The 14,672-nt window shown below is 36.3% G+C and overlaps 1 protein-coding gene across 1 annotated transcript in view; it reads right to left on the bottom strand.

Annotated features, from left to right (window-relative positions):
* Nucleotides 1–14,672, bottom strand: part of mtor (mechanistic target of rapamycin kinase) — a 270,641-nt gene that overhangs the window by 57,147 nt on the left and 198,822 nt on the right. Inside the window, exons 36-37 of the mRNA XM_052108415.1 lie at nucleotides 13,214–13,345; nucleotides 8,106–8,221 (exon numbers count right to left, since the gene is read on the bottom strand). Of these exons, the coding sequence (XP_051964375.1) occupies nucleotides 8,106–8,221; nucleotides 13,214–13,345 (248 nt within the window). The remainder of the gene's footprint in view (nucleotides 1–8,105; nucleotides 8,222–13,213; nucleotides 13,346–14,672) is intronic.

Below are 14,672 nucleotides of genomic sequence, written 5' to 3'. Positions count from 1 at the left end.
TCAATCTCATGGATCAGTTAAACAAATCCTGTTTGGCTTTATTGTCCAGTGAATGTCCTAAAAAGCATTCAATAGCAGAACCATTTCCAAGCTCAGGGCATTTAGGAGACTTGTCTATGTAAAGCAGATCTGTGAAGATCTGTAAAAGGACGGTTATTTCCTATTAAATTCAAAGTTCAAACTCTTGTTTTAGGGCAGCAGTTGATTGACAGGTGAGGGGTGACACTTTGCTGCTGTCCTTGACACATTCGAGATGGATTATTGTTTACACCACAAATACAATGTGGTCACATGAAATTTTGACTGCCTCCATTTGTAGTTTTGGTGATCCGATCACAAAATGTTTTAGACCCTGTTTAAACCTGTATTTAGTGCTAAAGACTTGTGATCGGATCACCCAAGGCATATCTTAATACCAGGTGTAAACAGGGTTTAAAGACATGAACTGGATTAGTCCAATTCGTAAACAAGTAATTCAGACCAGTTCAGTAAAACTGTATCAATCGCTACATCTTGAAAGATCTTGAACCTGTTTCATGAACGATTTGTACATGAAACAGACAATGTTACTTCTCTCATGATCCCTCTTGAGAACGTCAAGCTGAGCTAGGGCAAATGTCAAGATAAAATACATGAATAACGACTTAAATTAGGGTCTCTTCCTCACACTGTAAATCAAAAGTAATCCATTACAGATTACTAATTACTTCCCACAAATTGAAAACACATTACAGATTACTAATAACCCCCTAAAAATCTATCATTTGAAAAATTATTTATGTCACTTTCTGAAATATAATTATAATTTTTTTTTTCTGCTCGACAAAATCAAAATAATGTGCATATATAACATATATCGGGCTCTATTTTCGTGAATGCACAAAGCACAGTGCCCTGGGCATGCACAACTTCTTATCCAATTTTTGTGAACGTGCTAAATCTACATGCAATTTTTGTGCCAGCGCAAAGCGCAAATTGGTGTGGGTGGGAGTGTTTGCGCTATTGTGGGTGTAGACGCTCAAACTGTGGGTTTATTGTATGTAAATGAAGTAGCGCAAAGCTCAATTTGCTATTTTCCTGAGAAATAGGTCGTTGCACTAAGATGTTTCAATACCACCTCTTAACTCAGCACAAAGTTCATCTTCAGTTCCTGCATATGCAGTTCAAAGATTCCACCAGTAGGTGGTAATAAAGTTCATGTCCAAATTCTGAAAGTACTAAACATCAAATAATGTCCCTGACAATCGCAGTTTTTTCACAAAAAAATTGTTTTTTATAAAATATTCTAGAGGTCATGGTTTATTTTTTAAATTATTTGTATTGTTATGTTTATATGTATTATTATTATTTTACATTTACAATTGAATTTATGAATTATTTTGTAGCCAACTAGTAGTTTTCCACCTGTTGTTGAGATTGATTTTTAAGTCACTGCTAAAGAACCCAGTGAAAGAAGGGGAGACTAAAATGTTTGGATGGGTTAGCATTTTTGTACCACTTTGTTATTTTGATTATATTTTCATTTTGTTTAAAGTGTCATTTTAATTTAGAAATATTTTTGGTTTACAAAATCGACCGGTAGAAGTGAAGTGCGTGCCGATACAATCGCTGGTAATATTAGCCACGATTTTTGCGTCAAATTATGAAAATTATTATATATTATATGTAAATTAATAATACTTACATTCCCTATAATTTAACGGAGCGAACACCCAAATTCAGAAGAGAATCACATTTTCTATGCGTATAAAAGGAGCATGTCACTGTCATATTAATATGCCTGACATTCATCAAGGATGCAGTTAATGCACATTTTCTATTCTTCTAATTCATTGCATACAGTCCATTTACACTACCATCTTCTAATGAATGTGCTGTTATTGTAGGGTCTTTGTTTATATCACTGGTGATTGACAGGGTATAGATTATAATAGGATGCAGATGGTGGAAATGTCCGAGAAGGAACTCAGAATTAAATTGCACTTAATACAGCCCATTTGCGCATTGCACAGCCGATTTCACCAAAACCTACTTACGCCTTAGCACATGCATGCACAAAAATAAAAAATTTGATGGCCTTGCCCACTAACTTCACATTTATGACTTATAGCATGGCGCTGCGCTTAACGCTAGCGCTCTTAAAATAGGGCCCATAATGTCTATTCCCACCTTTCAGCTGTTACAGAAATTTTGAAAACATTTTCAAGTTTTGAAACACTTGACTGAAATGTTTCTCATGATCTTAAAAATATTTTGTTCTGAAGGCGTATGCTTAAATGTTTGAAATTAGTTTTGTAGACAAAAATATAATTGTGCCAAAATATTAATTTATATCATTATAAAACTACAATTTAATAATGGACCAAAATAATAAAGAAAAGCCAATAAGTGCCCAACATAGATGGGAACTCCTTCAATACTGTTAAAAAGCATCCCAGGGTGATAACACAAGAAGTTGATTGAGAAAATGTCAAGAGTACATGTCTGCAAATTTTAGGCAAAGGGTGACTACTTTGAAGATACTAAAATATAACATATTTTTTATTTATTTTGGATTTTGTTTATTCACAACTTAATTCCCATAGTTCCATTTATGTTATTCCATAGTTTTGATGACTTTACTATTATTCTAAAATGTTAAATAAATTCTAAGTGTTTCAAAACTTTTCTATTAGTGTACATACAACATGAACATGTTTTAAATGTAACTTAAAATGAAATGTGTTCCTGTAAAATAATTACTTTGTCAAAAGTAGTGTACCTAATTACTTTGTAATCAGATTACTCCCAACACTGGTTCCTTACAAATCCATGAGAAGATTTGAAATATAGAATGAGTATGGGCTACTTTTATGATACTTTATTGGTGCTTTTACTGTCTTTTGGAGCTTGACAGCCCTAGTTCCTATTTACTTTCATTATATAAAAACATGACAAAATGCACTTTTTGGGTTCCATGGAAGCAAGCCAATCATATGGGTTATTTACAACATGAGGTGCAGTAAATAACAACAGAATTATTAGTTTTGAGTGAACTAACGCTTTATATGAAATAAGGATGTGATTTACTGATAAGATGTTTGCTCTCTTTAAAAGGTCGGAGCATGTTGAAAAGCTCTGGGAAGAGAAAAGCATCTTGGAACCCACTGGCCGCTTCCCTCACAACACAAGTATTCCCTCACAACATCAGGGCCTAGAAGAGTCACCAAGCAAATAAACAGTGAACCAACCAACAAAAAAAAAAAAATTTTGTAGGGCTTTTAACAAAATGTTGTGGGAACTGGCCAAAATGAGAAAGGAAACAATGTTTAACAGAAATCGTAAAACCATGTGGAACAGTACATGGAAAAGAACACTGTGTTGCTAATAGTTGCACAACGTTATCTCACATTGTCAGAAGATGCTGAAGAACATATACAGTATAATACAAGATGGTGCCGCAGATGGCAGCCTCGGTGTGGAGCTCTGCAATTGTTTTGATGTTTTTGTTTGTTTGTCCTGTGTTCAGTATTATTTTCCAATTAGTTTTACCAGGGACGAACTGCTGAACATTTGGCAGGACATACTAGACAATCTTTTCCCGGTTATTGACTATTCAGACGTTTTGCTGGACATTTTATTGTGCAGCTGTTTTGTTCAGGCGCGCATGAGATGCAAGCAAGGGAAGTGAGCCAGCGTGCTGGTCAAGCTCCAAAAGTGCAGCTTTTGAACAGTGCTGCTGAGTATTCATCTAGCAAATCAAATTTGTTTTGGTTCAATGAGTCTGTATTTCAAATAGTTTTTGAAAAACACAGCCATCGTGTTCTCCGGGCCAAAGAGGAAAAGGACCATCCAAGCTGTTATCAGCATCAGGTCCAAAAGCCAGTGTCTGTATGGGCAGGGGTGTGTCAGTGCCCATGGCATGGGTAACTCGCACATATGTGAGAGCGCCATTAATGCACACAGATATGTAAAAATTTTGGAGCAGCATATACTGCCATCCAGCACCGTATTTTCCAGGGACATCCTGGCATTTTCAGCAGGACAACTTCAAACCACATAATGGATGAATAAGCACAGCGTGTGGGTGATAGATTGGCCTGCCTGTGGTCCTGACCATCTGCAAATGAGAATGTGTGGTATATTATGAAGCGCACAATCCGGCAAAAGAAGACCCTGTACAATTGTGCAGCTGAAGACCTGCATAATGGAATGGAATAAGGGAAAATTCCACTGTTTAAACTTAAACTTGTGTCTTCAGGGCCTAAATGCTTAATAAGTGTTATTAGAAGAAATTATGTTTCACAGTGGTAAACACAGTGGTACTTTTTTGTAGTGTGTTGCAATCATCTGATTTTAAATTACTGTACATAAAACAAACTATGAAATTCACAAGGTAAAACATGATATAATGTTTAGTTGTAGTGCTTTCAATAAAGCAAAGGGTGAATATCATTTACAAATCATTCCTATTAGTTTTTATTAGCATTTTTCTTACTGTCGGAATTGGGGTTGTAGCAACGTTAAAGAAGGTCTGTTGTCCTAATTTGGAAGCGCTCTTTATCAACTGTAAGCCTCTCTACTCACCACAGGAGTTTTCCTCATTTATTCTGGTGAGTGTTGATATTCCTCCACAAGCGTGTGTGAGCGCAGCGCTGCAATAGCTGGCTGATCTGATCACTGACATTGAACAATAATACCCAGACTCACTTATTATTATTATTTTCTGCAATTTTAACAGAGTCAATATCACCCGTTAACTGCCAAAATACAGACAGCACATTACATGCCCCACCAGAGACAGAAATATACTGAATAACTGCTACAAAACATTAAAGGATGCATATCACTCTGTCCCTAGAGCAGCTTTGGGACTCTCTGATCACTGTCTGGTTCATCTTCGACCTACAGGCAGACACTTGAACCTGTAGTAAAGACTGTAAAAAGATGGACCAATGAAGCAGAGCAGGGACAACAAGCCTGTTTTGACTGATTTTATGTTTTTGAAGCCCCAGACACCAATCTGGATGAGCTAACCAATACCATGACATCATATATCAGTTTCTGTGAGTATATGTGTATTCCTACTAGGACTTGACATACCATGTTTTACAGAAAAACGCAGGCAGCTTTTTCAGGCCAGAAACACACTGACAAAAGAGATTAGAGTGGCTAAAAGAAGCTACTCTGAGCTAACAACCCTGCATCAGTGTGGAGAGACCTGAAGACATTCCTAACTACAAGACACCACACCCAACACTGTAGGGAATCAACAACTGGCTGATGACCTGAATGTGTTTTACTGTAGATTTAAAAAGTCTCACACCCCACACCAGCTCGGACCTTCACTTCACACAAACATCAACTCCTCCTGCAACCTCCCACCTCCTGCTACTCAACCTGCACTTAAAACCTGTGAAGAGGATGTGTGCTGGGTCTTCCGGAAACAAAAGACAGGGAAAGCACAGGGCCCAGACTGTGTTTCACCCACTTGACTAAAATCCTATGCTGACCAGCTGGCCCCCATCTTCACACAGATCTTCAACAGATAACTTGATCAGTGTTAAGTTCCCTGCTGCTTCAAATACTCCACAATCATCCCTGTCCCAAAGAAACCCAAAGTAACAGGACTTAATGACTACAGACCCATCGCCCTGAAGTCACTGTCATGACTGCCATGTTGCTGGGAACTGCACCCAAGTCTTTCACCCACTGTTGCACTTGTGTATATGGTTGAGTGAGAACAAAGCGATTTGATTTGATAACTGTACACTTCAAATTACAATCACATTTTACTCTCCAAATGAGGGCATTTAAAAAAAATATAGAAATGTCACAGATGCTTCATTTTTGAGCTTCATCTTCCGGTTACTGCATTATGTGAGCACTCCAAATAAACCCGGACCATCTACGCACCAAGGACTGCACTTAGGGCAGCTCCTGAAGAGTGCGTGAAGATTAACCACTTCTAAAATGCTGTGCCGTCTGTGCTGGTTCACGACAAACTACCACAAAAATATAAGCAAGCATTTTAATAGTGAACGCAAAGCCTACCGGTTTCACATTAAATTAGCAAATGTTCTCATTCAAACATTGTTACTGACACTCAGTGACACAGAGGAGACACCCACTTACTGTATGTCTGTGAAGATGATAAAATGAAGAAACATCTTTTCAAATATACACAGAATTTCAAAGTTTATCCTTCTAATTCAAGAGCCTTAAAATAACGTATGACAGTGAAGAATATTTTTTCACTATTATGTATATATATATATGATAAGATGTATGATATGACGCTGTATATATGGCATGATATATGATATAAGATAAATCTTCACCAAATTGAGACATTTTAAGTATTTGGAAATATTTTAATATTTAAAATAATATTTTTCATGTTATTCTAACCCTGTGCAACATTTTACAATTATTTAAAGCCTTAAAGGGAAACATATTTCCCTATCTTATTATATGAATGATAATAATCATTTATTATACTGTATGACTGACAAGTTCAGTGTGAATAAATGACTTGGTTGTGAAACACACACACACACACACACACACACACACACACACACACACACACACACATACGCCTGTCCCCCTCTTTCATCGACCTCAAACATGGCTAATCATTTGAAACATGTAGGTAGACTAACGTTAGCCACTTAGCATGGTCGCGCGCTCTAGTGTTAGATAACCTAGATAAATATGCGCTATTAGGCTCATCTAAGTATTTGTGGGGAAGCTAAATTAGTACCTCGCTTACTGCATGTTTAACTTGATGTGCATTTCTCTCTATAAATTAACAAAATGTTCAGACAGTCTCTTTGCTGGTTTTTCCAACACATTCAGAATCATTGCCGCTTTTACCAGTGTCGCTGCAGCTCGCTTCATGTATATTTTCATGTAAAATGTATATTTTAAAGGCTCATTATTACGGTTTAGTATTTATCTGTAATGTTAAAACAGTGTTAGCAATGTTACTTATAACATTCTTTCTCAATCCTGGAACTCTGAACCTCCATTTTCTGATACCCCCACCCCAAAATATATATCCATCCATCGTCAACCGCTTATCCTGTGTACAGGGTCGCGGGGGGCTGGAGCCTATCCCAGCTAACATTGGGCGAAAGGCGGGGGACACCCTGGACAGGTCGCCAGTCCATCGCAGGGCCACACATAGACAGACATACACTCACACTCACCTCCACATCCACACCTAGGGCAATTTTTTTTGGAGACACCAATTAACCTAGCCTGCATGTCTTTTGGATGGTGGGAGGAAGCCGGAGTATCCGGAGAGAACCCACGCAGACACGGGGAGAACATGCAAACTCCACACAGAAAGGCCGGGGCAACCAGGGTTTGAACCCACAACCTTCTTGCTGTGAGGCGACAGTGCTAACCGCTGCACCACCGTGGAAAATCTTAAACCTCACAAAAAGCTTTCTGAACTTTTACCTTTTTCAAAAAAACTAAATATTGTATGTTTAAGCAATTTGAATTATGGGGACACTAGAAATGTCCTCATAAACCACATTTATAGAATAATACCCTTGTAATTACCACCCAACACACACGCACGCACGCACAATGATAAAAGGTATTATAAAAAGGGTCCATAGCCTTGCGGTTGCTGCATTTGCTACAGTCACATCGAGCTATGGTGCTTATGCAGTAGATAAGGTTTGAATCTGTTTGAATATCCTGTCTCTTCTCTACTGTCTCAGTTTATCAAATGTGATGTGAAGTATGATGACTATGCATGTAAAAGAATCTGTCGGCAGTCTAAGTGAGTTTGATTTGTACATTCAGGGCTCTACAGTGCGAGTATTTCACTCGCATTTGCCCCTAAAAATAGATATGTGCGAACTGGAAAAATTATTTACGAGCACAGTGTGCGATTAAAGACGTAACCCCCCGTTTGCTAGCGGTAGGTCATCAATCATTTCATCATCAGGACTCCCTGCTGAGTTAATGGTTACAGCAACGGGAAATAAGGATCCAACAAGTCAGAAAAAAACTTTCTTCAGAGCTACAAAGTCAGCAAGCCTTGAGTGTAGCTAGAGTTAGTGGGTGTAAGGCAGTGTGGATGTGTGTCTGTGTGCTCTACTGACCGTGCCATTAGTTTGTGCAGCTCTTGTTTGTGCTGCTGGTCTTCAGCTGCAATGGCATGTTGTGCTTGCTGCTGCATTCCCTGCACAAAGTGCTGCATGTGCTGAAAAGCATCGATCTAAGAGAGACACAGAAGAAATTACTTTTATTAAGTAGTCATTTAGAAGACAAGACAACGTCCATTACAGTTACTCCATTACAACAGATATGACACTGGCATCACTGGAGCAACCTAAGGGTACATAGGTGTTAGCTCATGCCCGAACCAGCAAACTTGACCACTCCAACAACCTTTTTTCAGGGGACTTAAAAAGACAATCGTTTTTTTGTAGAAATTTTCCCTTTGAATCACCATTTCAACACTAAGATTGTGAGTAGGGTTGGATCAGGATTAATCCTTCAACAATAGACAGTCAATTAGTAAAGTTAACTAGTGTACTAGTTAGCAAGAGAGAAAGTGCATGAGAGAAGCTCCTTCACAAAGGCTCTGTGTTCGTGTGAGAACTTGAGTTGCTTATTGTGTGAACCTACATTATTTGCACGAGATCTTGCATTGTAACCTGCGGGGACTTCCATTGTTCACGTTGCTCGTGCAGAGACTTCCGTTGTTTACACGAAAACTTCCTTCGCTCACACAAGAACTTGCCTTTTTGCATGAGAACTTCTGTTGTTCGTTTGAGAACTTCAACGTTTTTGCTATCGCAAGGTTTAAGTGTGTGTCATTGGAAACAAGCTTCCCTCATGCACTAACAAAGGCAAACAGGACAGCTATGGCAGAAAAACAACAACATTTTAGTTTGCTTTTAGAAGACTTTGTATACTGTTATGACACTTTTGGTGGCATTTTTAAGCTATTTTAAGACTATCAACTGCCATTTTAAATATTTCATCATTTTTTTGAATAGACATTCAGACAATCTACCAACTAGTCGATTTAATATATATATATATATATATATATATATATCACATAATTCGAGATTAATCGCATATACAAATATTTGCTGAGAAAGCCCCTCATATAACAATAATTCAATATATACTGATGAAATAATGATACATAGTTATCTTAAAATATTTAAAAATGATATATTTTTGACATTTATTTTTATATATATAATATTTTAAGATAACTATGTATCATTATTTCATCATTATATATTTAATTATTGTTATATAAGAGGCTTTCTCAGCAAATATTTGTATATGCGATTAATTAATCAGGACAACATGTAATTAATTAGATTACATTTTTTTATCGATTGACAGCCCTAATATTTATATATATATATATATATATATATATATATATATATATATATATATATATATATATATATATATATATTAATATTTAAAGATAATTATGTATCATTATTTCATCATTATACATTGAATTATTGTTATATGAGGGGCTTTCTCAGCAAATATTTGTATCTGTGATTAATCGGTACACCATGTACTTAAATCGATTACATTTTAATCGATTGACAGCCCTAAAATATAATGACATTACCAAATCTTCTAAAAAAATTAAAAAAAAAAACTCACATGGGAAGATATTTGGAGACCATGCATTACAAAACCTGACTGCAGTACAAGATGTCTGAGTAATTCTGCATATTGTGTTCTCATCCTGAAGGCTTTGAATGACACAAAGCAATAATACAGTGAGTCTGACGGATCCACATACAAATGCCAGGAACAATGCTGCACTGTGGATTGGGATCGGCTCTGGACTGAGATGTTCAGTCCCTGACACTTACGTAATCTCTCGCCAACATAACACTTTAGTATCAAGCTATATTATGCAAAGGGTGAAGTCCTTTCTTGACGTAGGTGGAGGGAAAGAAAGTGAGGCAAAGCTGGGAAAGCTGAAGGTGAAGCCAAGTAATCTTTCCACAAGTCTTCTTACCTCATCACAATGGATTTTTTCTAGAAAAAAGGATGTTTCATGCAAGGAGTGTATTTGGTAAAAGAGTGGTCTTAGGTCTTATCTTAAAGTAATAGTTCACCCAATAATGTAAATTCTGTCATCTTTTACTCACCAAGTCGTTCCAAACATGTATGACTTTCTTTTGTGGAAGCAAATGGAACTATTAGACAGAATGTTAAGGACTGACAGTCTTAGTCACCATTCACTTTCACTCTATGCATAAAAAAATAAATTTTAATGTCAAACAAGATTATTAATGAATAATGACTTCATTCCCAGATTGTTCCTCAAACAAAATTATCATATGGCTTCTCCTTTGGTATTTAATAAAAAAAGGAAGTCATTCAGATTAGAACAATATCAGGGTGAATAAATGATGTGAGAAATTTCATTTTTGGGAGATCTATCCCTTTAAAAGGTATATGTCGGCACCTGATTTGCTTGGCAGCGACATATTTCCAAAAACTAATTAGTCACGTTCAATACAGCTGCTTGCTTTTGACACTAAATGGAAGTTGTAAATCTCCCATGATTCTGCCCTAACCTCTTAAACACGGATTACATTACGTAATATTATACACTGTATATTCTTATTTGCCATACGCCTTACATAACAAGAAAAATTATTTTACAATGTCAGCATTCCAAAACAAGCTAAACTGAGCTACTTCATCTGAGTTGTGCCAACATTAAGAATTTTTTGCGATGTGAAGATTCAAAGTGAAGCCTACGATGAACACTGTTTTGATTTAATCCCAGGCATGACCAATCCATTGGTCTATAAATTTATTTTACATGTACAATTCAAAATAGCAAAATTATTTTACTGTTAGCGCTGCTACAACTTAAATGGTTGAAAAACAAAACAATTTTAATTAGTAGGCCAGAGACCAGAAACATGAGTCGGCTTTGATCTAGCAGACTCCTTCTAAACAGTACGAAAAAATTACGCCATTAATGTATTTAATCAGGTGCCATTATATCACATTCTAATCATCAACAGAAACATCATCATTCATAGAAATGTGAACACCAGCAGAGAACTTGGTGCAGACCAGAGGCATCTCTTTACATGATTATAACCATAAAGTATGGAAAAAATTTGTTACATTATTCAATTATGTAATTAAACTGCAGGTTCCCATGTTTTAATTTCCAGTGTTTTGATGCAGTTCAGGAAAAATGCATAAATCTAGGATACTTTATGAGCGTCATCCATATGATTTACAGAATAATTAGACATAGCCTTCTTTTGTTTTTTGGAACATAACGTATTAACTTCTGAATTAAATTGTGCAATTAATCGTCATTAAATATTTCAGCAGTTGACAGCACTAGTAAAAATGGGGGTGCTTGCAGGGGCTGTCAGGGCTTGCAGTTGAGTCTAATGCACAGGTGTCAAACTCTGTAATCCTAACCATATTTTTTAAGTGCATTTTACTCGCTCTAAACGTAGAATGATACTGAGCTATCTGCACCAATTATTAGCATGGCTCAATGGACAGAGCAGCGCAAGCGCAGACCCGGTGCGTTTATTCGTGGACTAGTCTAGACCGCAAAGTGCAGACCATTATAAATAGTGACTGTGAGAAGTGTGGCACAGATAGTAAAACCTGTTTGAATGCAGCAAAGAATTCTGATGCAAAACTTCAAATGCATCTGTGATTAAAATTGCTTAAAATCATATCAACCAAGCCCCACATTCTAAACAGCACTGACAAAGGAAACAGAGCATGACGTACTGTAAATTAGAAGGCTTTTTAATCCACACATCACAAAGATATGATTTACTGTTGTAACGCTATAACTGTATTAACTATGGTATTTAGACTACTCCTTTTCATTACATTATGTTCATTATGTTTTCTCATTGAAACCATAGTTACTAATCTTGGTAGTGAGGAGGTCATGCATGATTTTACATGTGGTCACCATGGTCTTACTAATACCATTGTTAAAACTATGGAAGAACTATTGAATATTTTCATAATTTGGACCAAGCTAGTAGTTGTCCTTCTGTGTAAAATATGTTCTCCTCTAATTTTCTATGACATATTCTCTATGAAAATGTAACTAGTTTTGCCTTCATAAATTCCAAGAGACGACCATACTTAAATAAGTAGGAGCCTGATGAAAGGATGGGTTAGGTTGCTGTTCATATCATCATTAACATCTGCATACCAAATTCAAAACCAATGCTTACTGTCAAGTGTAAAATTCAATATATGTATGCAGTATTATTAGTAATTGCACTGAAATTAAGTTTAACACACCTGGTTTCATGGGAGTGATCTAGTTTTTTCACAGCACATTGTGCCGTGTAGACAGACTGTTAATGGCAAAGACATCGGCTCATCTTTATGATAGTAGCAATTCTAGAATGTGCTTACACATTAGCTGAACCCACCTGAAAATGTTGCATTTAGCCTGATTTGAACTAAAGAAGCAAAATACTGTATATGATGCCATTGTTGTCAGATTTGATCACTGATTTGTTCCTGAAATGGAAGCTTGACAAAAGTCTTTCTTTTTTTTTCTTTTCTACAGTGATTTCCTTAGACATTCAAGCAGAGAGGAACTGTACTTTCAGCTAAAAGGATACTTACGTTTTTACGTGTCTACCATAATATGCTTACAGTCAAATGCTCTAGCCATTCAAAGTATACTCTATTTGACTGCGCATGCATACACAAGCAGTTGAAGCATGCATGCTATGACTGCAATGAGATACTAGACTATTCCTTTTCAGAAGTTAGGCCAATAAAATGTCTTTATATTCCTTCAGACTCGAGTTATAAAAAAAGCAGATATCTCCTGACGTGCACATTAACTGTTGTTGTTTCCAACTTCCTGTTGTTCACCGGCATTTAGATCATCTTCTTTCACTATTCTGTGCCCATCTGTGAGTGTTGCCACCCACTAATAAGTGCAAATAATTCCAGGCGCATGCCGGACTCTGCGTACAAGGTATGTTTGGTAATAAAAATCAGGCCACATGTGTACAGTGCTCAAGAGAAAATGTACTTACTAGTTTAATACGCATACACTTGCATATGTGTAAAACCAAAGTATACATTGGGCTTTACAGTGCATGATGGGAAAGAAATGTCTGGGGGTGTTACCAGGATGGCCAGAAAGTGAGACTTGCATACATAGGCTTTTGTGAGCATTTACCTTTCGGGTGCTCTTCCACATGTACTTCATGTAAGCGTAGGTGACATGCGGGTGGGCAGTGGGCAGCGGGTGATCAAGCTGTTTGGATGGATCCACACCCAGCAGGAGAACAAGGGTTTTATGAGCCAGTGCCTGAGAAAGACACACAGATTACACATTCAATCTTAGTGAAAGCTTGAAGAATTTCAGGATTTTATTACTCTTGTTACTGTATTTAACAACTTGCCAAATATGTTAGGTTGTGTCTAGATGGTAAATCTTGTCTTTTTCAAGTTTTTTCAAGTAAAGGGTTACCATCTAAACACGACAAATATGCTAGTTAGAAAGTTAGTTTAGCTTACTCTTTGTTAATCTTGGTCTTATGTTGGTGAACTTCTAAGGGTGTTTCTGAAAGATTTAAATGAACAACCCTACTACTTTATATTAATCACTTTATTCTGGAGTTTTAAGCCTGTGAAATCTTCAAGAAAGAATCTCAATAAATGGGCAAATCTCATGAAAGCTGTCAAGAACATAGGGGGGTAACAAGAATAATAATAAAAAAGATTTCTTGAATAAAATGAAGCACATTTTCAAAATACAAATGACCTTTAAAAAAATCACCTGTGAAGCGAAAAAATATATAAAATAATTACATATTTAAGTATTTAATTGAATAATTTGTATTTTTTTTTTAAGAGTTATAAAAGTACACATAAATTAACAAGAATCTAATGAAACTCTTAATTCAGAATGAGAATCACATACAAACTTAAAAGGATCAGGATGCATTACAGTAAATGAGAATTTGGAGGGAAAATTTGCTTTACTGTTATGAAAATAATGTTACAATGTAAAAATCATAATGGTCCTAAAATAGACTTTATTTTCTTTGATTTTCTGCTGAAATGTGGCTAACTGAAGACAAGTATTTGTAAGATTCAGCCACATAAATTAAGTTGCTGCAAATGATCTCCAATGCTCGACCTTGTAACCTGAAGCTTTCTGGGTCAAAAGGGCCATCTGTTAGAAACCTAAACCTCTGTAAATAGACAGTTCAAATCAGCAGTACAATAAGCTTGACCTCTCAGTGGGGTCTGAGTCCAAAGCAACAATGCTTTCATTTTCTGTCTTTCATCCCATAATTCATCACTTTCCTTCAGTGGCTTCCTGTTACTGTGATCGGCACTGCAGGTCAAAAGGTCATGATATCATGAGCTAATGTGTTACAGCCAAACTGTCAGAATTTGGCTGATAATGATGACCATTACTGCACCACTCTGGGTCAAAAAGCATCTCTCTACATTGATGGCCATTCAAAAGTAGCTGTGTATTCTGACAAAATTTTTTCCAAGCAACATATAGATCACAAATATTTATTTTTATTTAAATATTTTATTTTTTAACAAAAATTATCTTATAGAAGATGTTTTAGCAGTGCCAAATTTATTTATTTGTTTATTTTTTGCAGGACTCTTAA

Source organism: Xyrauchen texanus, chromosome 37 (genome assembly GCF_025860055.1).
Source record: "Xyrauchen texanus isolate HMW12.3.18 chromosome 37, RBS_HiC_50CHRs, whole genome shotgun sequence".
Taxonomy (NCBI): domain Eukaryota; kingdom Metazoa; phylum Chordata; class Actinopteri; order Cypriniformes; family Catostomidae; genus Xyrauchen; species Xyrauchen texanus.
Note: the sequence above shows the minus strand (reverse complement) of the source record. Positions and strands in the feature narration are given on the sequence as shown.